The following is a 22,748-nucleotide window of genomic DNA, read 5'->3' on the forward strand; positions in this document are numbered from 1 at the left end:
TTTATGCCTATTTACAAATAGTAAATGAGTCACTAAATGTGACATGATTTGACCAAGGATATAGAGAAAGCACCAGAGTCCACAGTTCCTGTCATATTTAAGACTTTTTTTCCCCATTAATTTCTATGGCTAGCTCATTTCAGGTGAATGTGCATATAGGAAGGATGCCTAAATATCAACCTACCCTAACACCTTCTATTTTCTTGCCAGTATAGGAGAAAACTGAACTCACCCCAGAGCAACAGAATCTTCTACATTATATCATGGATTCATACAGCAAACAGAGGATGCCTCAGGAAATAACAAATAAAATTGTATGTACAATATCTGAAAATATATAGGTTTATAGTTTTACAACTTTGGAGGTGGCACTTACATATGAATATCTTACTTTGAAATGATTAGAGCTGAGAATTAAAGTTACACATTTAAACTTTTGTCAGCTTAAATAAGAGTAAGAAATTTCACATCTACCTTGGTAATCCTAGTTGCTCTCCAAGGATTTGAGAAAAGTGAGCTGGGTCTTTATACTTTATGGAGAGACTTTGTAATCTGGTTCTTCTTTAGTCTAATGATTTTATATTGATTTATCTTTTTCTTATTACTTATTAATCATTTTTTTCTTGAATTTAGTTAAAAGAAGAATTCAGTGCAGAAGAAAACTTTCTCATTTTAACTGAAATGGCTACTAGTCACGTACAGATTCTTGTTGAATTCACAAAAAGGCTACCAGGTATGTCAGCATGTGCTGATTTCTCTACCACGCTGTTCAGTATTCTTGTGACATTCAGATAGGAGAGTCTGTTCATTGTCAAATGGGAATTGTCTAAATTTACTGACCCCTAGATACATGAAATCAATGTATCTAACAACCATAGGCATGAACTGTTAGGTCCAGAAAGGATCTTTAAAATAATTTCTGTTAATTCTTCCAAATTAATAGATAAAGAAATTGAGACGTTGCCAAGTTGTCATTCATTCATTCATTAGGCATTTTCTGATATCTAATACATACTAAGCACCAGTACTTTCAAAGACAGTGATTAAATGTTATAATTGTAAATACACATACAAAGTGCTGTTTAGGCAGAGGAAAAGGAGTTGCTAATTTTGTCTGAGAAAGACGGGGAGGCTTCAGAAAGGGTCATATTTGAGTTGTGTCAGAAAGAAAAGAGTTTTCAAGATGACATAAAGGAGAAGGGACATTCCAAGTAGAGAGGCCAACTTGTGCAAACGTAAGGAGGAATGAACAAGAAGGGGATTATTAGAGATGATAGAGAAAATTCAGCACGGCTTAGAAGGAAGCCTTGGTGACCTCCTTCCAAGAGGTCACAGCTACTGGAAACCTTGTGGAGCCCAGTGCTACTCTGAAACACACTGGGTCACCAGGAGTCAGAATTGACTTGATGACAATGGCTTCATTTTTGGTTTTGGAGCATAAGGTCTTCAGTGTGTCTGGACATAAGAGAATTGGTGCCAGATGGTAAAGACCTTACCAAGGAATTCAATCCTTGTCCCCTGGATGGTAAAGAGTTTCTGGTGATTTAAAATCAGTAGAAAGGGAAATGATCGTATTTATATTGTACAGAGATGGCTTTGTCAGGTTTGCTTAAGATATATTTGACTAAGGAGATACTTGAAGCAGATCAGTTGGCATGCTACCGTACTAGTCTAGGCAAGAGGTCTTGAAATAAAACCATAGCAGTGGGAGAGACAATAGAAAACAAAATGAAGAGATATTCAAAAATTAATAGGGCCTGATGAAGAATTGTAAGTGTGAAGTGAGACAGATGACTTTATCCACAGTCATTCTGATAGACGATGGGAGTACAGAAACTGGAACACAGAAGTCTTTCCACCACATTTTCAATGGTTTAGGAGAGTAGAGCAAGCATCTCATATCGCAGCGTGTGGTGTTGCCATGTGCCATTGATTCCAACTCGTAGCATCCTTACAGGATAGAGGAGAACTGCCCCATTCGATTTCCAAGGCTGGAATCTTTATGGGAGCACATCATCAGGTCATTTCTCCTGCAGAGCTGCTGGTGGGTTCAAACTGCCAACTTTTGGGTTAGTAGCCCAGCACTTAACCACTGTGCCACCGTGGCACCTATAATAAGTGTAACACTGTGATATTAAAGTGCAGAAGATAACTTTCTGACATAGGATTTTAATTAGACATATTAATTTACCTTATATTTGGCAGCATTATGGTATTATTTTATTAAATGTGTCACAGTTAGATACAAACCTACATAAAACTCAAATGTGGGCAGAAATTTCTGACTCATTGAAACAATATTCTCTCATTTCTTTATTAACAATGAAAGAGGAACTTAATTTCTTTTATGCTAATTAGGATGGTGACAATCTCTCCATCGAAAACAAAATTATACAAGAATGAAAACTGTATATGTAGAGCGGGGGTTGTTGAGAAAGGGAAAAACATGATGTTTTGGGGCATTTATGGGAAAATAATTTTCAGTTCAAATGGTCTGTTGGTTTTAAACCAGGAATTAATCAAAGCCAAAAATTATCCTATTGAAAAGAAGGCAGATAATATCTAGTTCCTGAAAGAGAGAAAGAGTGCAATCAATTTATGTTCAATGAAAAAAAAAAACACCAAAACCAGTTGCCATCAAGTCGGTTCCAACTCACGGTGACTCTGTATGTGTCAGACCCCATGTGTGTTGGACTCCACATGTGTCAGACTCCATGTGTGTCAGACCCCATGTGTGCTCCACAGTGTTTTCAATGGCTGACTTTTCAGAAGTAGGTCACCAAGCCTTTCTTCCCAGGTGTCTCTGGGTGGACTTGAACCACAACCTAAACCTTTAATGTTGCTCTCCTCTCAATTCTCATGGCCATTTAGTCTTTTCCTACACCATTTAGACTCTGATGGCATCAGTTTACCACTGTGTTTGTGTGAACATATGTGTATGTGTGTGTATACACACACGCACATGTGTGTTTCATTTCCCATGTATTTATTCCATTATTCAACAATAATCCTTGAGTACCTCTTACATGCCAGGCACTGGGATACAGACACAAACAAACCCAAGTTGTGCCCTCAAGGATTTTACTCTTCAGAGAGATTCCAGACAATTAACAAATAATCAAATAGATCTATAATATCCTTAGGTAGTTGTAACAGCTTGGACAAAAGTAAAGCAGGTAGGGACAAATGAGTACTGGAGAGTATTGTTTTAGGGAGGCTAACCTACAGGGGCACTGTGAGTTAGAATCGGCCTGATGGCAATGAGTTTTATTTTTTAACTTTGGAGCAGAGACCTGAATGCAGTGAGGGAGTTGGGCATGGGGACATTTACAGAACAGCATTCACCTTTGAGGCAGAAGGAGGTTCTGTGTTCAGACCACAGATAGGAAGTCAGTGTGTCTGGAGCACAGTGATTGAGAGGGAGAAAGAGTAGGAAATGAGGTCAGGGAGGCAGCCAGACTTTGCACCATTTTATAAAGCCTGTATTCGTTTCCTAGGGCTGCTATAACAAAATGCCAACTGGGTGGCTTTCAACAACAGAAATTTACTATCCATCAATTCTAAAGGCTAGAAGCCCAAATCACTGTGTCAGCCACACCATGTTCCCTCTGAAATCTATAGGAGAAGATTCTTTCTTGACTCTCCCAGCTTCTAGCCCCAGGAGTTCCTTGGCCTGTAGATGCATGGCCACATGACCTTCTTTCCTCTGTCTCTCTGTGTCTCTTTTCCTCTTGTGATAAGGATACCACTCAGATTGGATTGGGACCAACCCTACCCCAGTATGACCTCATGTTAACTGATAACATCTTCAAAGATGCTATTTCCAAACAGGTCACGTTCACAGATACTAGAGGTTAGGACTTCAATATATGTTTTTTGGGACCCAATGCAATCTGTAACACCAGGTGCAGAGTCAGGCTTTGTTTTTGTAGTTACTAGCTGCATATCTCTTGGGGTAGACACAACACAATGCACAACAAAGGCCTTATAAACCTGGATAAGGACTGTGGATTTCCCAAGCAGTGTTACACTCTTTCAGGTTAGCAATTATGTCTCTGATTTTCTCTACCTTCACAACACAGGGCTGAGCTCAGAGTAGATATTTCAACATCACTTTTGTTGGTTTTGTTGGACAATGTTACCCATTCTCGAGATTGACAGAAGTTTCATCATCTGCCAAATAGCCTTTAAACCTCTGGATTCACATAAAGATTTTTCTGGCTGTGGTTACTGCCATTCTACAAAGTTGACCCTGTTACACAAGTTATGACTAAAATAATGACTCAAAGAGAATTGGGTCTGCCTCTAATTTCTGAGACTTGCATCATTTTAATCAGCCTGCTTCCTCTATATATGTTTGTGTGAATACATATATACACACAAAGGTATATGTATGTATCCTTGGGTGGTACAAAAGGTTTCAGCCCACCCAGCAGTGCCACTGAAGAAAGGCCTGGCAGTATACTTCTGTAAATATTATAGCCAAGAAAATCTTATGGCGCAATTCTATTCTGTAACACAGGGGGTCACCATGACACCATGAGTGGAAATCAACTTGAAGGCAACAGATTGTTTATATATATTTAATGCTTGGTGTGTAGTAACATCTCCTTTTGCCTAGCTTGTTCAATAAACCCTACTCAATGAAGAGAAAAATGAAGATTAAAGGACTACTTTGGGCCCTTTAATAGATTTTTGTTGATTCAACTTGATTAATCTTAAAACAGTTATAAAATTACTTTATGGGGATGACGGTAATGATGGTGATGAACTGTTGTTATATAGTATTCACAGCTCCTTGATACTGATTTCATCATCATTTTTATCAGGATTTCAGACTTTGGACCATGAAGATCAGATAGCTTTGCTGAAAGGGTCTGCAGTGGAAGCTATGTTTCTCCGTTCAGCTGAGATTTTCAATAAGAAACTTCCAGTTGGACATACAGACCTGCTGGAAGAAAGAATTAGAAAGAGTGGTAAGTGTTTTGGTTAAGGGTAAAAGAATTTTGTTTTGTTTTGTTTTCTGCAAAGTAAGGATTTGTATCATCTCTGAAAACAGGGTTCACGTTTGTCTCACACAACGTTATATGCCTGTTGCACCTGGCACAAAGAATGGCTCTCAAAACAGGTGTTGAATAGATGGGACTTCTCAAGGCTTTATTCAAAAATCCCTTTGTCACTGAAAAATACTTTTTGGCTTGCACTAAGATGAAAGGTTAAAGGAACACTTTAAAAGACTGGAAAATTAGACAGATTAAAAAAAAAAAAAAAAAAGCATAAATGAACTAAGATTATGCAGCCTAGAAAAAAATTCATTCAAAATCTCCAGATATGAAGGATTAGATATTCAGCTATTATGCATATCTATTCAAAGTGAAATAATAAAAATAATAATGAAACAAACCCACTGCCACTGAGTCAATCTGGCTCACAGTGACCCTTTAGCACAGAGTAACATTGCCCCATAGGGTTTCCAAGGCTGTAGGTTTGCACAGAAGCAGTTTGCTTCATCTTTCTCCCATAGAACAGCTGGTGGGTTTGAGCTACCAACCTTTTGATTAGCAGCCAAATGCTTTAAGTACAATGCAACCAGAGCTCCTGAAATAATAATAGCAACATTTATGTATCATTTACTAGGATCCAGATACTATTCTAAATATATGTATTCTTTCATTAAATCCTTGCAAACATTCTATGAAATAAGTGCTATTATTGTTACAATTTTACAGATGAGGAAACTGAGACAGAGAGGTTAAACAACTTGCTGGGAGGCAGACAGTAAGAAAGTTAGAATCCATGTGTCTTTAGCACTACCACACTGCCTCTCAAGAGACAAAAAAAATAATAGCATGAGTAATTCAGTTTAACTTACTATGGAGTAATACAGCACCAAGGAGGGTCAAGAGACAGGGGAATGGACTACTAGGATTTCTGTAAAATTTCCCTGTGGAGAATTTAAAAATAGGATAAGTTCTTATTTCCACGAGGGGTTTTATATATGGGGGGGAGGATGAAATGATTTTTGAAGATCTTGTTTACCTAAAGGACTTCTCAAGATCTTTTCTTCCTAATGGATTGTCTGGGACAAGTTCAAATGCTTTTAAAATCAGTATTTTAAAAGAGAGATTGGAAGAAAATTTTTCAGGTGGTTCCACATCTATGATATAAGTAAAACAATTTAAAAATTGAAAAATATTTTTAAACAATCTTTTCGTGTTTTCTCCTCTTGATTAAAAACTGAAAATATAATTACCTTTACTGGTAGATTTAAAAGCACACTTTTTAACACAGATCATACTTATAAACCCATTGATTTATTGTTGTTATTGTTATTTGCCGTCGAGTCAGCCCCGACTCATAGCGACCCCTCCTTGGGTTTTTGAGGCAGTATCACTACGGAAGTAGGATTGCCCAACCTTCCTTGATTTATTAATTCAACAAATACTTAAGGTTAAAAACATCGTGGTGGCAGTGAAGAGCTGCTATTCCCTGTCTTTAAGGAGCTTACAGTCTCGTAAGAAGATACACAGATAATTATAATAAAATGTGGAAGAGAAGAACTAAACAAGAGGTGACTCCTCATTGGGAAAGTTCTGGAGAGGTTTTGTTGGCATTTGAACTGGGCCTTGAACGATGTTTGAGCTGGATACCAAGGATGAAGGTGCATAGAAAGGGACTAACAGGAACTAAAGGAAGAGGCTAGAAAATGCAGGGCATGCAAAAAAAAAAAAAAAGCATAATTAAGTTCATCATTTGAAGGGTAACATTAAGGGGGAATAAAATAAAAAAAATGTCAAAACCGGATGGTTGAGGAGGGCTTTGAATGCTGTTCTAAACATTCTACTCTTTATTGCCTAAATAATGGGAAGATACTGGAGATTTTTCAGCAGAGATGGGAGAGCATCAGAATCATGCGGGCTGCTCTTCCAGCAGCCAGAACAAGCCAGGAAGCAGACAGACCTGTTAAGAGGCAAGAGCTTTCAAAGACGTAATCCCTGACTTTGGGAGAAACGGGGAGAAGGACCCAAGCTGTTCAGCTTTTGCCCCCCTTTCCGAAGACATGTGGTTAAGAAATATGGATTCTGAGATGGGCCTTAATTATATACAATGTGTGTATACGTGCAAATATGCAAGTGTGTACATGCATGTGCATGTGTGTGTGTGTACATGTGTGTGTGTCCAGGCTGGGGGTTAAGGGAGAAGGGTTGAATCCAGTAACCTCCAAGGCATAGTCCAATTCTGTAACATTTACTGCTTTTCTTCTCTTAACTAATTCAATTTTTTTGGATTGATGGTGTAGCCAATCACACTGTTAGTATCTTAAGTATCTTGTTCTTAAAACTGTAATTAGTAATTGACAATTCAATTTAGCAAAGAGTTAAAGGATGCAAGCTGCTGAATTTTCATGTGTATTAGCTTAATTATTTTATTTTTATTGTGATTTGGGTGAAGATTTACAGAGCAAATTCACTTTCCATACAGCAGTTCACATATACTTTGTCTCATGGCATTGACCACAGTTTACCACAATGCAACAGCTCCCCTCCCACTTCCTCCCCATAGTTACCACTTCCCAGTGTCCATCCCTCCATACACTCCTGCCCCTGAGCTATCTCCCTGTGCATAAGCAGCCCTTCTTTCTCCCATAATTGTTCTCTCCAAGGAGTGTATCTACTTGAGGTAAATGTTTAACTCATATGCCTGTATTTTGTTTGGCTGGAAACCACAGGTGTGGGTTCAATTCCAGACCTGAAGGGCAGCTCGGGGCCATAGTCTCAGTGGTTCCACCAGGCTCTATCAGACCAGCAAACCTCGTCCCCACCTTTTTTTTTTCCCTCCATATGATTTGAGTTTTGTTCCACATTGTTCTCCCTCTCTATCCAGGATCTCCTACATAGATCCCCTTTCAGGTGGATGACAGTGGTAGCTGGGCACCATCTAGTTCTTCTGGTCTCATAGTCATATAGGCTGCAGATTGGATGGTGTACCAGTCGCTAGGACTAATTGTTTCCATAAATTTTGGTTTTCTTCATTCTTCTTTGCTCTGGATGAGGAGAGACCCATTGTTGCATCTAGATGGCAGCTTGCTAGTTTTTAAGATCCCAGTCGCTCCTCGCCAAAGTAGGTACAGCAATGTTTTGTATAGTATGTTATGCCAATTGAGCTTGATGTCCCCTGCAACTATGGTCCCAAGCCCACAGGTTCAACTACTTGGTCCCTCTGAGTAGCTGGCTGTGACCAAGCAGTGACCACAACCTTGTCCCTTGTCAGCTCTACTATACACCTGGGAATTCTGATCATTCACATAAACTTATAGGACCATTGTCTGCAAACCCTATATATGTTCTTGGATACACTCCCCATTTCATAGACATACCTAATCGTTTAGCCTGTCCACCCATCTATCCATCCATATACCCATGTTTCCCTTCACTGACAACGTAGTACTGTATGTGCAAAAGGGTTTGTATTTGTTGTCTGTACCTCCCATGTACCTCTCTACGTCTTTCTCATCCTCAATGCTGCCATATTGGTCACTCACATTTGGTACATTGCCCTTCTCTTCACCCAAATCAATACTTATCTCTATCTATCTAACAGCCTTCCCTCCCCTCCCCTCCCACCCTTGGTAACCAATAAAGAAAATTTCCTTCTATAGATAAACCTTTCCTTAACTTTTACAATATCAGACTAATACAATATTTGTCCTTTTGTGATTGACTTATTTCACTCAGCATAATGTCCTCCAAGTTCATCCACATTATGCAGTGTCTTGCAGATTCTACATTATTCTTTAGTGTTGCATAGTATTCCATTGTGTGTATGTACCACAGTTTGGTTATCCATTCCTCAGTTGATGGACACCTAGGTTGTTTCCATCTCGCTTAATTATTTATTTTTTTGTTGTTGTTACGTGCCATTGAGTTGGCTCCAACTCATAGCGACCCCTCCTTGGGTTTCTAAGGCAGTATCACTACGGAAGTAGATTGCCCAACCTTTCTTCTGAGGAGTGGCTGGTGGGTTTGAACCGCCAGCCTTCTGGTTAGCAGTTATCAGTTTAGGCTATTGAATAAATTAGTGGTTCTCTCTCTATGTGGCAAATTAATATGGCTACAACCTGTGGTGGATGAAGTCTTTTGGTCATTTTTGTGGTCCTGATTTCCAGGGACCAAAACATCCATGGTCCTCTCTTTAATAAAATCCATACATCGAAATCTAAATTTTAAAAAAGCAAAGAAATAACAATGAGTGATGACTCGTGTTGAAAAGCATTTTTTTTTATTTTACAGAAAAGTCTCTTTCACTACCAAAGGATCCCATTCTAATATGTATTTTCATTTATACATCAAGAGGCAGTGATAATTAAGAATACAGTCTCTGGAATCTGGCTTGGATCTAGGCTCACCAACTCCACCAAACCAAATTCACCACCGTTGAGTCAGATCTGACGCATAGCGACCCCTCCTTGGGTTTCCGAGGCAGTATCACTATGGAAGTAAACAGGCCCCATAACTAGTATATTCTCTTTGAAATCATGTCTACATGTAAGGTTTATCCTGCAATCTTTCTTGGATTTTGATATTAAAAACTCCATAAAGTGAGGATTGCCTCTTTTTGACTCATGTTTCACCCCGGCCACTGAGCTCTTGCCTGGTTTGCAGAGGATGTTCAATAGAAATCAATGGGAAGAATAAATGAATGAATGGAGATTTGTCTGCAGCCATGAGTCTTGCCCCTTTACTCACTTTTCAAGTGGTTCTTCCCCTGAATATCAGAGTGATTGATATCTTCACCTGACAACTAACCAACTAAACGCCCTTTCTCCAGCCTTTACCTACAGTAATTAATTTTGGGGAATGACATATCTTTTGCATTTGAAGATACGAAAAGCAAAAGACAGTTTGGGTTGAGCTCTGTTGTGTTCTTTTTCCTCCTTCTCAAAGATGAGTCATCTAAAATTGATTTAGGTGCCAGACAAAGAAAAGTAGGGGTACAGTCTCTGCCATATGAACTGAAATGTTTTGAGTAGGGGGCATCTTGTCTAGCTGGCCCATCTCTCTCTCCTGGGTGCTCAGCTTCTATTTATTCTCTTTGTGGCTCCATCAAATCTCCTGGGTCCTGAGCTAAGTCCATTGTTGGTATCTCCACGATGGCCTTCCCCAGTGTGTCTGTGGCTGTAGTGGAGAAAATCCCTTTTCACTGTGGTTCAGCTGAAGGAAAAAAAAAATATATTTTTAAGAAAAGTTTATTGGAATACTAGAGGGAAATTGTGAATTTATAAGCATATATATATAATGCATGAATCTACTAATCATTGCACTAAAACCCAACTATTATTCACCATCTACTATATGTCAGACTATTCTAAATGCCTCAGTGAGTTTGGGTTCTACAAAAAGCAAATACCAAGACAAAATTAGACCCATAAGAGATTAACTGGGAGAAATGCCTCTGAAAAATAAGGGAGGGGGGAGAGTTTACCTTCTCTGTTCGCTTCTTACACCTCTGGCTGCTATTCTTCAGTCTTTTGCTGATTTCTCCATCACATCTGACACTTCAGGTTGTGAAGACACTTGGTCCTCATTCTTCTTTCTGTGTTCTGTCCTGGCCACTGGCCTCACTAGTGAGATTGGGATTTCCCAAACAGGTATCAGAACACAGCTTCTACTGGTTGTGAGAGGCATCAGATGAGCAAAGGTAAGAAGTAGGTCTTGGTAGATTCATCACAACATGTCAGGAGCTCTGAGAAAGTCCTGGGAATTAGCAACAGGCAGACAACAAAGAAGGTGGCAGAGTCAGTTTAAAGGGGTAGGATTAGGTGTCAGAAGAGGGTATGTCAAGCAAAAGGTACATATCAAGAGCATGCCATACGAGCTGGGGTCCCAGGAAATGTGATCAAGCCCCTGATGAGAGGAAAATGGACTCCCCAAGCTTAGTCATTGTGTCAAGACAGGGAGTATCACAAGGAACAAGACAGAGCCAAGTTCCTAGAATTAGATACAACATGGGGATCCCCGTGGTTTCCAGAGTCTGCGGCAGGGCTGAGACTGTTGGTGTAAGCAGAGCATAATGATACAAGAGCACAAAGGACAAGGCCAGGCAGGGGCTTACATTCAGTCTCCTTTGGATTCTGGGTTCTGACTGTCCCATATTTCTGGAGCCTCTCTTTATCTGATCTGTCAGCTACCTCCAGCAGGCAGAGCAAATGTTCTGTCTCTACCATGTCCTGTCTATCCCACTACAGAAGTAGATTGCCCCATCTTCCTTCTGAGGAGTAGCTGGTGGGTTTGAACTGCCAGCCTTCTGGTTAGCAGTCAAGGGCCTTAGACACTATGCTACCAGAGAATATCTAGACTTCTTCTCACTTACATTGGTCATGTTGTCAAAAGGGACCAGTCCCTGGAGAAGGATATCATGCTTGGTAAAGTAGAGGGTCATAGAAAAACTGAACATCCTCAAGGAGATGGATTGGCATAGTGGCTGCAACAATGGGCTCCAGCATAGCAAATATTGTGAGGCTGGCACAAGACCAGGCAGTGTCACACTCTGTTGTACATAGAGTCGTTATGGAGCTGACTCAACGACACCTAAAAACAATGGCCAGAAGAAGGAACAAAGTTGTCTTGGAAGAAGTATAGCTGGAATGCTCCTTAGAAGTGAGAACAGCCAGAGGTCATCTCTTGTACTTTGGTCAAGTTATCAGGAGGGACCTCTCCCTGGAGAAGGATATCATGCTGGGTAAAGTAGAAGGTCAATGAAAAAGGGAAAGACCTTCAATGAGATGGTTTGACACAGTGGCTGCAACAATGGACTCACGCATAGCAATGATTATGAGGATGATTGCAGTACCAGGCAGTGTTTCATGCTGTTGTACCTAGGGTACATGGAACCAACTCATCAGCACCTAATAACAGTGACAATAATGGGGAGCCTTTGCAATATTCTGAGCAGACATGACATGACCATTGTTGTACCTTACAAAGATCTTTTTAGTAGTAATACGAAGGATGGTCTGGAGGGGTTGAAGAAAGAAGCAAGGAGACCTGTAAAGACATTAATGCAATAATTTGGTGAGAAATGAAGAAGGTCTTGCAGGTTGAATATATGTAATTAAAAAGAAAAACATACCTTGTAATTTCACAAGTTTCAAAACTTGTGATTCTGCAAGTTACAGAAAAGTTCAAGAATGATGTTTTCTAAAATATGATTTCTGTATATATGAATGCCTCTGGTTTTTCATAAAATACTCTTCCCAAGTATCAACCACATACCTTGACAACAAAAACCATCCAAACTCACATACTGCTTTGTATTTTATCATCTATAATTATGCTCCCATGTATTAATATTTATGAATTTTCTCTTCCCTGTAGCTTTGCAGAACATTGCCTCTTCCACACACCACATAAAAATCTGATCTTGCAAGATGACCTTTCAGAATAACTTTTTCATTCTTATGCTAATATAACATTTTTATTTTTTATTGTACATTGAATTCCAGAGTAACACAATATCTCAAAGTTATCCTGTTTATGCCTACAGAACTCTGTACATAATATAATGTGAAACGTCTTTTCTTGTTTTTCAAATTCATACTCTTTTGTTTGCTATTATTAAAACCCAATTACATACACAAAGATACAGATCCTGAGATGCATTTACTTAATGAGGGTTACAGAGTTTGTTTATGTTAATTAAGGCTTCAGAAACATTTATGTGACATAATCTGTGGATAACTTGTTTCTGCGCAACTCTAATGCATCAGTGATTCTATTCTTGATGTAGTATTATAATGTAAACTATATTTTTAAGGTGGATCTTCTAATAGGAATAATCATATGAAACCATAAATATGATAGAATTAAAACAGTCTTGCTAAACTGAATGATTTGATATTTTAACGTTAAGGAAATAACCTCTCACAGACCAAGCCAACTTGTTCTGTAAAGTCTTATCAGAAGACAGTCTGTCCATTTCAAGTATAAATAACCCTTGAATTATATAATTTTTAAATCTTTTTTAATCCACACAACAAGTATGAATAATGTATTCAATTCAGTATGTATTGGAATGACGGTATTTCTCACAACTTTACAATGTATTACTTCTATAAGCATCATCTTATTAGTACTCCCAATGACCTTTAACTGTGGCTATTACACTCCTATTTTATTGATCAGGAAATGGGTTTGGTGAAGCTAGGTGACCTGCCCAAGGTCACACAGATAATTGGCGGAGTGCCAGGAAATGAATGCAGGTGTTCTGATGGAAAGCCCAGAGCTCTTTCTATGACATTGCACCTGTCACTAGCTAAAGGTTAATATTTTTCCAAGATTCTCCATGTAAGGGAATATAGAGTAGGGAATGTAGGGATGCGGTAAGATGTGATTCTTAGCAATTAGAGACTGCATGTAAGTAAATAGTAAATGACAATGACAGTGAGGTCAGAGAAAGGAGAGAATCCTGGTAAGAGTGATGTAGTTGTAGCTAGTTTATAATAGCATAGTAAAGTCTATCATAGTAAAGTTCACTGTGCTTGTTTTTGTATTCTTTAGTTTATGTGATACACACACACACACACACACACACACACATATATATATCCCTTATATATATATAAGGGATATCTCATGTATATAGATAGATAGATAGAGAGAGATAGAGATATATAGGAGTTTTGGTGGTACAATGGGTAAGGTAATTGGCTGCTAACCAGAAGGTTGTCAGTTCAAACCCACCAGCTGCACTGTGGGAGGAGGATGAGGCAATCTACTTCCATAAAGCTGCACAGCCTTGGAAACACTATGGGGTCTCTATGAGTTGGAACCAAGTCAATGAATTTTTGGTTTTATATATAATATATAAGAGCCCTGGGTGGTGCAAACAGTTAAACTGCTAACCCAAAGGTAAGACTTTTGAATCCACTCCAAGGTGCCTTGGAGCCTACTTCCCCCCAAAAAATCAGTCATTAAAAATCTGTCGAGCACAATTCTACTTTGACACACAAGGGGTTCACATGAGCTAGAATCAACTCAATGGCAACTGGTTTATACAGACATGTGTTGCTTAACATCGTCTGATCGCATATACTTCTATGGTTCCATAAGGATTTTTTTTTTTCTTTAAGGGAAGGCAGCTCTCCTTTTGTTTGTTATTTCTCCCTAGTGGTTTTAAAGACCTCAAACCCAGACTCTTGCAGCACTGGCCACAGGTGAGATACAGGCAGGTGAGGCAGAGGACATGGCTCTGGGCACAGGCTCTGGGCTTTGTCCAGTGAGCACAGTGCAGCAGTGGCAGCAGTGGTGGTGGCAGTGGTGGGTTGCTCCTACTTCTCCAAACCCAACCAAAGCTACTGCCATTGAGTCAATTCCAACCATAGCAACTGGTTAGGACAGAATAGAATTGCCCCATAGGGTTTCCAAGCCTATAAATCTTTACAGAAGCAGACTGCCTCATCTTTCTCCCACAGAGCGGTTGGTGGGTTTGAACCACCAACCTTTTGGTTTGCAGCCAAGTGCCTTAACCACTGCACCACCAGGAAAAGGTAGCTGGGCAGGGGCTGCTCTTGTCCCTCCCTACTGGCTTGCTCTCCTCTCACTCAGCTTCCACTCCTGCTGCCGCTGGCACTATCAATTCCTTCAGCCTCTGCCAGCAGCCCCAGCAGTGTAGTGATGGGTGGCGGCAGCGGTGGCATAAGCATCGACAAGGATAACAGGCTCTCATAAGATTTTAATAAGGCGTTCACACATCGTCCAAATCACGTAACGTCCTCTCTCAAAGAATGTGTTGTGGACATTAAGTGATGCATATCTGTACATATGTGACTTTGCTGCATTAGTCTTTGCAACTTGCACAAAATGAAAATAATGATAAGAACTAAATTTTCCAAAGAAGCAGATGTCTAATTATCAGTTCAGATACTGTCTCTGAAAGGGGGGCTGGAAGTCTGAAGACACAAAAGGCAGAATATTTTTAAGAAAGGTTAATGCTTAATTCAGTTTAAAATTCTTAACACTTGAGGATAATCTCTCATTTTGCTTTTCAAAGTGGTCACATAATAATTTTGGCATAGACAAATTCAGGACTCAATTTATAGGAAGAACTCTCCTTCAAAATAAAAAGAAAGAAAACAGTAAAGTAGTACACGAATGAGATTTCCATTGGCCCGGTCCGTACCCACTGCCCCTCAGCTGCATTTACTAAACGTTTTGTGCTTGTCCAGTTATGGACATCACACATTTATTTATGCATCTGCCTCTTCCTCTAATCTGTTCACTCCGTGGGACTTTGTATTCCCAGAACTAACACTAGGAGCTCTGGTGGCATAGTGCCTAAGGCATTTGACTGCTAACCAGAAGGCTGGCAGTTCAAACCCACCAGCTGCTCCTCGGAAAGAAGGTTGGACAATTTACTTCCATAGAGATACTGCCTTGGAAACCCAAGGAGGGAGTCGCTGTGAGTCACAAATGACTTGATGGCAGTGAGTTTGGTTTTTTTGGTTTGGCAGTTCAAACCCACCAGCCAGTCCCTGGAAAGAAGGTTGGGCAATCTATTTCTGTAGTGATACTGCCTCAGAAACCCAAGGAGGAGTCACTGTGGGTTGGATCTGACTCCACAGCAGTGAGGTGTTTTTTTTTGAGCACAGTGGCTGGCACATATTAGATGTACAAAGATTGGTGAGTTTTATTGAGATGAATCTAGAACTTGACAGTCCACACCCTGACAACTCCTCAGCACTAGAAGGAGTGCTCCATAGACGTTTCTTATTCATTCTGGTATGCTGGGGACTAGCGCCATGCTGGAGATACGCCAGGGCATTAATAATGTCTGTTAAATGACATAGTATTATGCTTTGCTAATACTATCTGGCCTAATCTGGCCAGATCTTTTTTTCCCCAAAAGAAAAATATTTTTATTATTTCTCATAGTTTCTGTGGGTCAGGGATTTCAGGCAGGGTTCAGCGGCATGGTTCTGGTTGAGGGACTCACTTGATGGCAGCCAGATGGTGACTGGAGCTGGAACTGCAGGGGGTGGCCAGGCATTCCTCTTCCTCAGTGTGGCCTCTCTACATGAGCTAGTTTGGGCTTTCTAACTGCATAGTGGCCTAAAGATAGTGCACAACTTACCTGGTAGCTCAGAGCTCCATGGGCAGATATTTTTTAGCCACTAGGACTAAAGGGGAATTTATTCCATTTTGGAAATAGTTGCTAATTTAATGGCAGCTTTTCCTTAGGGCCAACAGTATGGCAAAAATGGCTCCCTGGGCGGAGTCTAGTGGTTGAAAAAGAGGTCAGAGCCAATCTAATAACACAAATGGAATGGCTGCATGATCCTAATGGCATCATTTGCTCAGATCATACATCCTAAAACAATATCACTTTGATTGCAAGAAATTAGCAAAGCATAATACTATGTCATTTAACAGACATTATTAATGCCCTGGCATATCTCCAGCATGGCGCTAGTCCCCAGCATACCAGAATGAATAAGAAACGTCTATGGAGCACTCCTTCTAGGCCAGGCAGCATGCCAGACTCTGAATATCACAGTGAACACAACCAGCTTGACTCCTGCTCTTAGAAATTTATTTCACACTTTGGTGGGGGAGAAAAGATATGAATTATGATATGAGCTGAGATAGAAGTGATCGTAAAGACCAGTGAGAAAAAACAATGACTGTTGAGTAGACTCCAATTCATGGCAGCCCACGTGTTTCAGAGGAGAACTGTGCTTTGTAGGGTTTCAATGGCTGGTTTCTCAGAAGCAGATCACCATGCTTTTCTTCTGAGGTGCCTGTGGGTGCCCGCGACCTCCTCACCTTTTGGTCGGCAACTGAGCATGTTTACCATTTCCACCACCCGAGGACCCCAAGCACAGAGAAGGGAGCAGCTCCTGCTGCTTCACATGACAGAGAAAGCAAAATTTGAACTATAAACTCTTGCAATGTGGGTGAGGTGCCCTATCCCAATAAGGATCCTGCCTTGCGTTTTAGGCAAAAGGCATGAAGACATAAAAATGTAGTCCTTTGTTGTGGGAGCTGTCAATTAGGATGCTTTTGGCTGTAGATAACAGAAAAATCTAACCCAATATGGCTTAAAAAGCTCAAAGAAGAAACTCACATCATGTGTGGCTTCAGAACTGGTTAATTAAGGTGTTTGACACAGCTTAGAAACACAAATTTGTTTCCTCTTTCTGCTTGACCATCCTTGGTGCATTGGCTTCACCCTCAGGCTAGTTCTCCTCCTGGTCATCTGATGGCCACAATAGTTCCAGGCATCACACACAGGCACAGCAATGGCCAAAGGAAATGAAGTCATCTCTTCCTAAGCATGGCAAACTTTCTTCAAACAAACAAACAAACAAAACAAAAAAAACAGAACCCTCCCCTTCAGTATCATTGTCCAAAATTGCATCACCATTCCTTCCTGTATCAACCTATGACAGGAAAATGAGAGCAATAGTAACTGAACCTTAGGCTAGAGCTGGGATTTGCCTCTCCAGTAGTACAGAGCCATGGAATGTGTGTGTGTGTGTGTGGGGGGGGGTGTATAGATATGCTGTATAGGCTATGAGCTGAATTAGCTTTAGGGACCTAGAAGAGTTGATGTCATTAGTTCATAAGGAAACCAGTGGGATGGGGAGAGCTTAGGTTGAAAGGAAAGCAGAGAACAGACTTAGGTTTGTATGCCGTGTAGACTTATATCTTAACTTCTATGATATGGGAGCAAATGGAAGAAGTGGCAAGATAAAAGAGCTAAACAGAAGATTTCAAAGACCAGCATAAGCAGACAAAGCCAATTACTATAATGAAATGTGCAGAGACTGAGAGGTAGAAAACCAAAAGGGAAGAATGCTCGGCATTTCTCAAGCTGAAAGAACTGAGGAAAATTTAAGCCTCGAGTTGCAATATTGAAAGATTCTATGGGCAAAATATTGAATGATGCAGGAAGCATCAAAATAAGATGGAAGGAACACGGAGTCACTGGACCAAAAAGAACTGGTTGATCTTCATCCACTTCAGGTGGCATATGTTCATGAACCAATGGTATTGAAGGAGAAGTCAAAGCTGCACTGAAGAAACTGGTGAAGAACAAGCCTCCAGGAATTGATGGAATACCCATTGAGATGTTTCAACAAATGGATGCCCTGCTGGAGGCACTCACTCTGCTATGCCAAGAGATTTGGAAGAGAGCTGCCTGGTTAACTGACTGAAAGAGATCCATATCTGTACCCATTCTAAAGAAAGGTGATTCCACAGAATGTGGAAATTATCAAACAATATCATTAATATCACATGCAAGTAAAATGTTACTGAAGATAATTCAAAAACGCTTGCAGCAGTATATTGACAGAGAACTTCCAGAAGTGCAAGCTGGATTCAGAAGAGGACATGCAACGAGGGATACCATTGCTGATGTCAGCTGGATCTTGGTTTGAAGCAAAGGATAGCAGAAAGATGTTTACTTGTGTTTTATTGACTATGCAAAAGCATTTGATTGTGTGCATCATAACAAACTATGGATAACATTGAGAAGAATGGGAATTCCAGAACACTTAATTGTGCTCATGAAGAACCTGTACATAGACCAGAAGGCTGTCATTTGAACAGAATAAGGGGATACTGTGTGGTTTAAAATCAAGAAGGCAGTGCATCAGGGTTGTATCCTTTCACCACACTTATTCAATCTGTATGCTGCGCAAATAATCCGAGAAGCTGGACTATATGAAGAAGAACATGGCATCAGGATTGAAGAAAGGATCATTAACAACCTGAGATATGCTGATGACATAATTTTGCTTGTTGAAAGTGAGGATGACTTGAAGCATTTACTGAGGAAGATTGAAGACTACAGTCTGCAGCATGGATTACATCTCAATATAAAGAAAACAAAAATCCTCACACTGGACCTACAAGCAGCATCACAATAAATGGAGAAAAGATTGAAATTGTCAAAGACTTCACATTGCTTGGTTCTACAATTGACACCAATGGAAGCAGCAGTCAGGACATCAGATGACACAAATCAGCTGCAAAGGACCTCTTTCAGGTGCTGAAGTGCAAAGATGTCTTCTTGACATCTTTGTACACCTGGCACAAACTGTGGTATTTTCAATCGCCTCATATGCATGTGAGAGCTGAACAATGAATGAGGAAGACTGAAGAGGAATTGATGCTTTTGAGTTGTGGTTCTGGCAAAGAATGTTTAAAGTACCATAGACTGCTAAAAGAACTAACAAATCTGTCCTGGAGGAAGTGCAGCCAGAATGCTCCTTGGAAGCAGGAATGGCTAGGCTTTGTCTTACATATTTTGGTCACGTTATCAGAAGGAACTATTCCCTGGAGAAGGATGTCATGCTTGGTAAGGTGGAAGGTCAACAAAAGAGGGAAAGGCCCTCAATGAAATGGATTGACACTGGCAGTGGCGATGGGCTCAAGTATAGCAAGGATCATGGAGCTGGTGTAGGACCAGGCGGTGTTTCGTTCTGCTGTCCGTGGGGTTGCTATGAGTCAAAGATGACTCCACAGCACCTAACAACAACATGATATGGGATGATGTTGCCATTTCTAGAAAATCCTAGATTACATGGTTTTGAGAAAATAGCAATATTTTACATTTTAATAAAATTCTTGATCTGTCTTGACACTGTCAATTTAAGTAATCATATACCAAGTGCTGTTGTCTCAGCTCTGCCTCTTGGAGACCCCATGTGTGTCAGGGTAGAAGAGTGCTCCATAGGGTTTTCAGAGGCTGTTTTCTTCCAAGGAGCCTCTGTGTGAACTCAAATATGCAAACCTTTGGTTAGCAGCCATGCTCATTAACAGTTTGTAACACTTAGGGACTCCAATTAATCATAAAGAGGAATTTAAAATAGCAGGACATGTGTCTTGTATAATATGCATCTGAACTTTTGGTTTATTTTTGTTCCCAATTAAAGCTAGGAAGTAGGAAACAAATGGCATTTACATTTAAAATAACAACTTAGAACAGCATAGCATTAATTCTACCAAGCAGTTATTCTCTAAAATGTTTCTGATCATGGAAGAATTAATTTATTAACCACAGACCTCTTTTTTAGACAGGAAAAACAAACAAGAAACAGAGGAGCGGAAACGTAAACCGTTTTTCACATCTTTGAATTTGTTTCATGGTAAAAGACTTGTGGTTAAGTTAGAAAATAGCCCCACCTTGTGACCGAAAAGCATCTTAATTGGTCATCCAGCAAAAAATTCAGTAAATCTTAAGCGAGTCTCCACAAAGGAGGAAGCAGGAAAATAGGAAAAGGCTGTCCCCTTCTGGATGACGTTATTGTTGCATTTCTTATGTGAGATATTGCTGGTGCACTAACACTTCAAATACCCCTTTATTTATGTTGGCACAGTTAATTCTGAGTATTGATTAATTCCAACAACAGATTTGTATTTGATCTATCCTCTAAGAGATTTTATTTTTAAGAATTCTTCTATTTATTTATTTTTCTACATTTTCTCTATGTTAATTCTTGCCCCTTACAGCCATGTAGAAGATGAAGCAACTATAGTAAACATTTTAACCTAATTTTGCTCAAAAATTATCAACTGCAATTAGATAGCTAATGGAGGTAACATCTTTGGCGGGAGAGTGGAGATTCGGAAAGACAAAATAGGAAATTAAATAGACAAAAATGATTTCTTAAAAACTAAATATTTTCATATCAGCTGGCTTAAATATACCTCCAAATTCTCATATACTATTAAAGTAAAAGCACAGCCACTTAGTAGCTACAACTGATGGACGTATCCCCGAATGCTGAGGAAAGCCTAACACTTGCCATTTTTTTTTTTTTTATGATGAAAAAGAGCAACCCTACCAAGAAAATACAAATTATAATTTAGCTTTAGTACCTAGAAAAAATAGCTCTAGTAGCACAGTGCTTAAGGCACTTGACTGCTAACCAGAAGGCTGGCGGTTCAAACCCACCAGCCACTCCTCAGAAGGAAGGTGGGGCAATCTACTTCTGTAGTGATACTGCCTCAGAAACCCAAGGAGGGGTCGCTATGAGTCAAGTCGGACTCGACAGCACATAACAACAACAGCAACAACCTAGAAAAATATTGAAGCAATTTACTGATCAGACAATTTGTTTCATCCCTAGGGAATTGCAGAATGCTAAAAACAAAGCAAACAAAAAACAACCAACATAATTTTTTAAAGACATAAATACATAAGCTTCATTTAACCAAGATTAAGGGGAACTGAGAAAAAGATGCTCTAATGTTTTAGGCCAATTTTCCTGAATAACAATAACAATATGTTATTATGATTAGTTCCCTGAACATTTATGGACCACTTACGATGAGCCAAGCATTGTGGTAAGCACTCTACATGTACTATCTCATATAATAAATGCTATTTTTATAACCTACATTTCACAGACGAGGCTTAAAGAGTAATGTGCCTAAAATCAAGCCGTAGAGTCAGCTTTCAGACTCAGAGCTGGCTCGCTAGCTTTTAACCACTAGGTTCCTTGGAAAGCTGAACTGGTATTCTCAGGCTCACCACACTCCACCCACTGGATACTACACCTGTGTCTAGTTCAGTCCTGAGTATTCAGTCCAATATGAAACAGCTGGCTGAAGGCCTATCTTCCATATTACATAATCCCCAAATTGCTCAACAAAGACATAGTTCATGGAGCTCACTGGGGTCAATCAAAGGTCAAAAGGGAGAATTGTTGCTATTTTGATTGGAGAAGGATTCCCAAATGGGATCCATCCCATTTGGGAAGATTCTATATTCTCTTGTAAAGGTGGAGGTGTTCTGACTCTTTGGAGTGTAACAGGATAATTGTGCTCTCGGAATCTGTAATCAAATTTTATTCTGGTTTGGTTCCACCCAAGCATTATGGCTCTAGGTCTGGTCAGGAAGGGTTAAAGCAGTTTACTCTGATCTGAACCAAGCTGGGGAAAGTCCACTTCATCTTAATTCATCCCTAATTTACATTAGTCTTTTTCCTCTGTCTGCACAATTTCTCAGGAGCTCTGGTGGCATAGTGCCTAAGGCATTTGACTGCTAACCAGAAGGCTAGCAGTCCAAACCCACCAGCCACTCTTGGAAGGAAGATTGGGCAATCTACTTCCATGGTGATACTGCCTCGGAAACCCAAGGAGGGGTTGCTATGCGTTGGATTTGACTCAACGGTGTTGTTGTTGTTAGGTGCCATCGAGTCATTTCCGACTCATAGCAACCCCATGCACAGCAGAACAAAACACCGCCGATCCCGCGTCCGCTCCATGACCCTTGCTATACTTGAACCCATTGTCGCAGCCACCATGTCAATCCGTCTCGTCGAAGGCCTTCCCCTCTTTCGTCAACCCTCCACCTTACCAAGCATGACATCCTTCTCCAGGGAATGGTCCCCTCTGAAAACATGACCAAAGTAGGTGAGACGAAGTCTGGCCATCCTCGCTTCCAAGGAGCATCTCGGCTGCACTTCCTCCAGGACAGATCTGTTACATCTTTTGGCAGTCCATGTACCTTCAGCATTCTTCGCCAGCACCACAACTCAAAAGCATCAACTCTTCTTTGGTCTTCCTCATGCATTGTCCAGCTCTCACATGCATACGAGGCAATTGGAAATATCATGGCTTGTGTCAGGCGCACCTTAGTCCTCAAGGAGACATCCTTGCCCCTCAGCACTTGAAAGAGTTCCTTCACAGCTGACCTACCCAGTGTTACACATCGTCTAACGTCCTGACTGCTGCTTC

The 22,748-nt window shown here is 40.2% G+C and overlaps 1 protein-coding gene across 1 annotated transcript in view; it reads left to right on the forward strand.

Annotated features, from left to right (window-relative positions):
* The window catches only part of NR1H4 (nuclear receptor subfamily 1 group H member 4), an 89,801-nt gene that overhangs the window by 54,970 nt on the left and 12,083 nt on the right, over positions 1-22,748 (forward strand). The window contains exons 5-7 of the mRNA XM_007947203.2: positions 216-314; positions 634-733; positions 4,830-4,976. Of these exons, the coding sequence (XP_007945394.1) occupies positions 216-314; positions 634-733; positions 4,830-4,976 (346 nt within the window). The remainder of the gene's footprint in view (positions 1-215; positions 315-633; positions 734-4,829; positions 4,977-22,748) is intronic.

Source organism: Orycteropus afer, unplaced genomic scaffold, assembly GCF_000298275.1.
Source record: "Orycteropus afer afer isolate SDZICR_OR568_19922 unplaced genomic scaffold, OryAfe1.0 scaffold00177, whole genome shotgun sequence".
Classification (NCBI taxonomy): Eukaryota; Metazoa; Chordata; class Mammalia; order Tubulidentata; family Orycteropodidae; genus Orycteropus; species Orycteropus afer.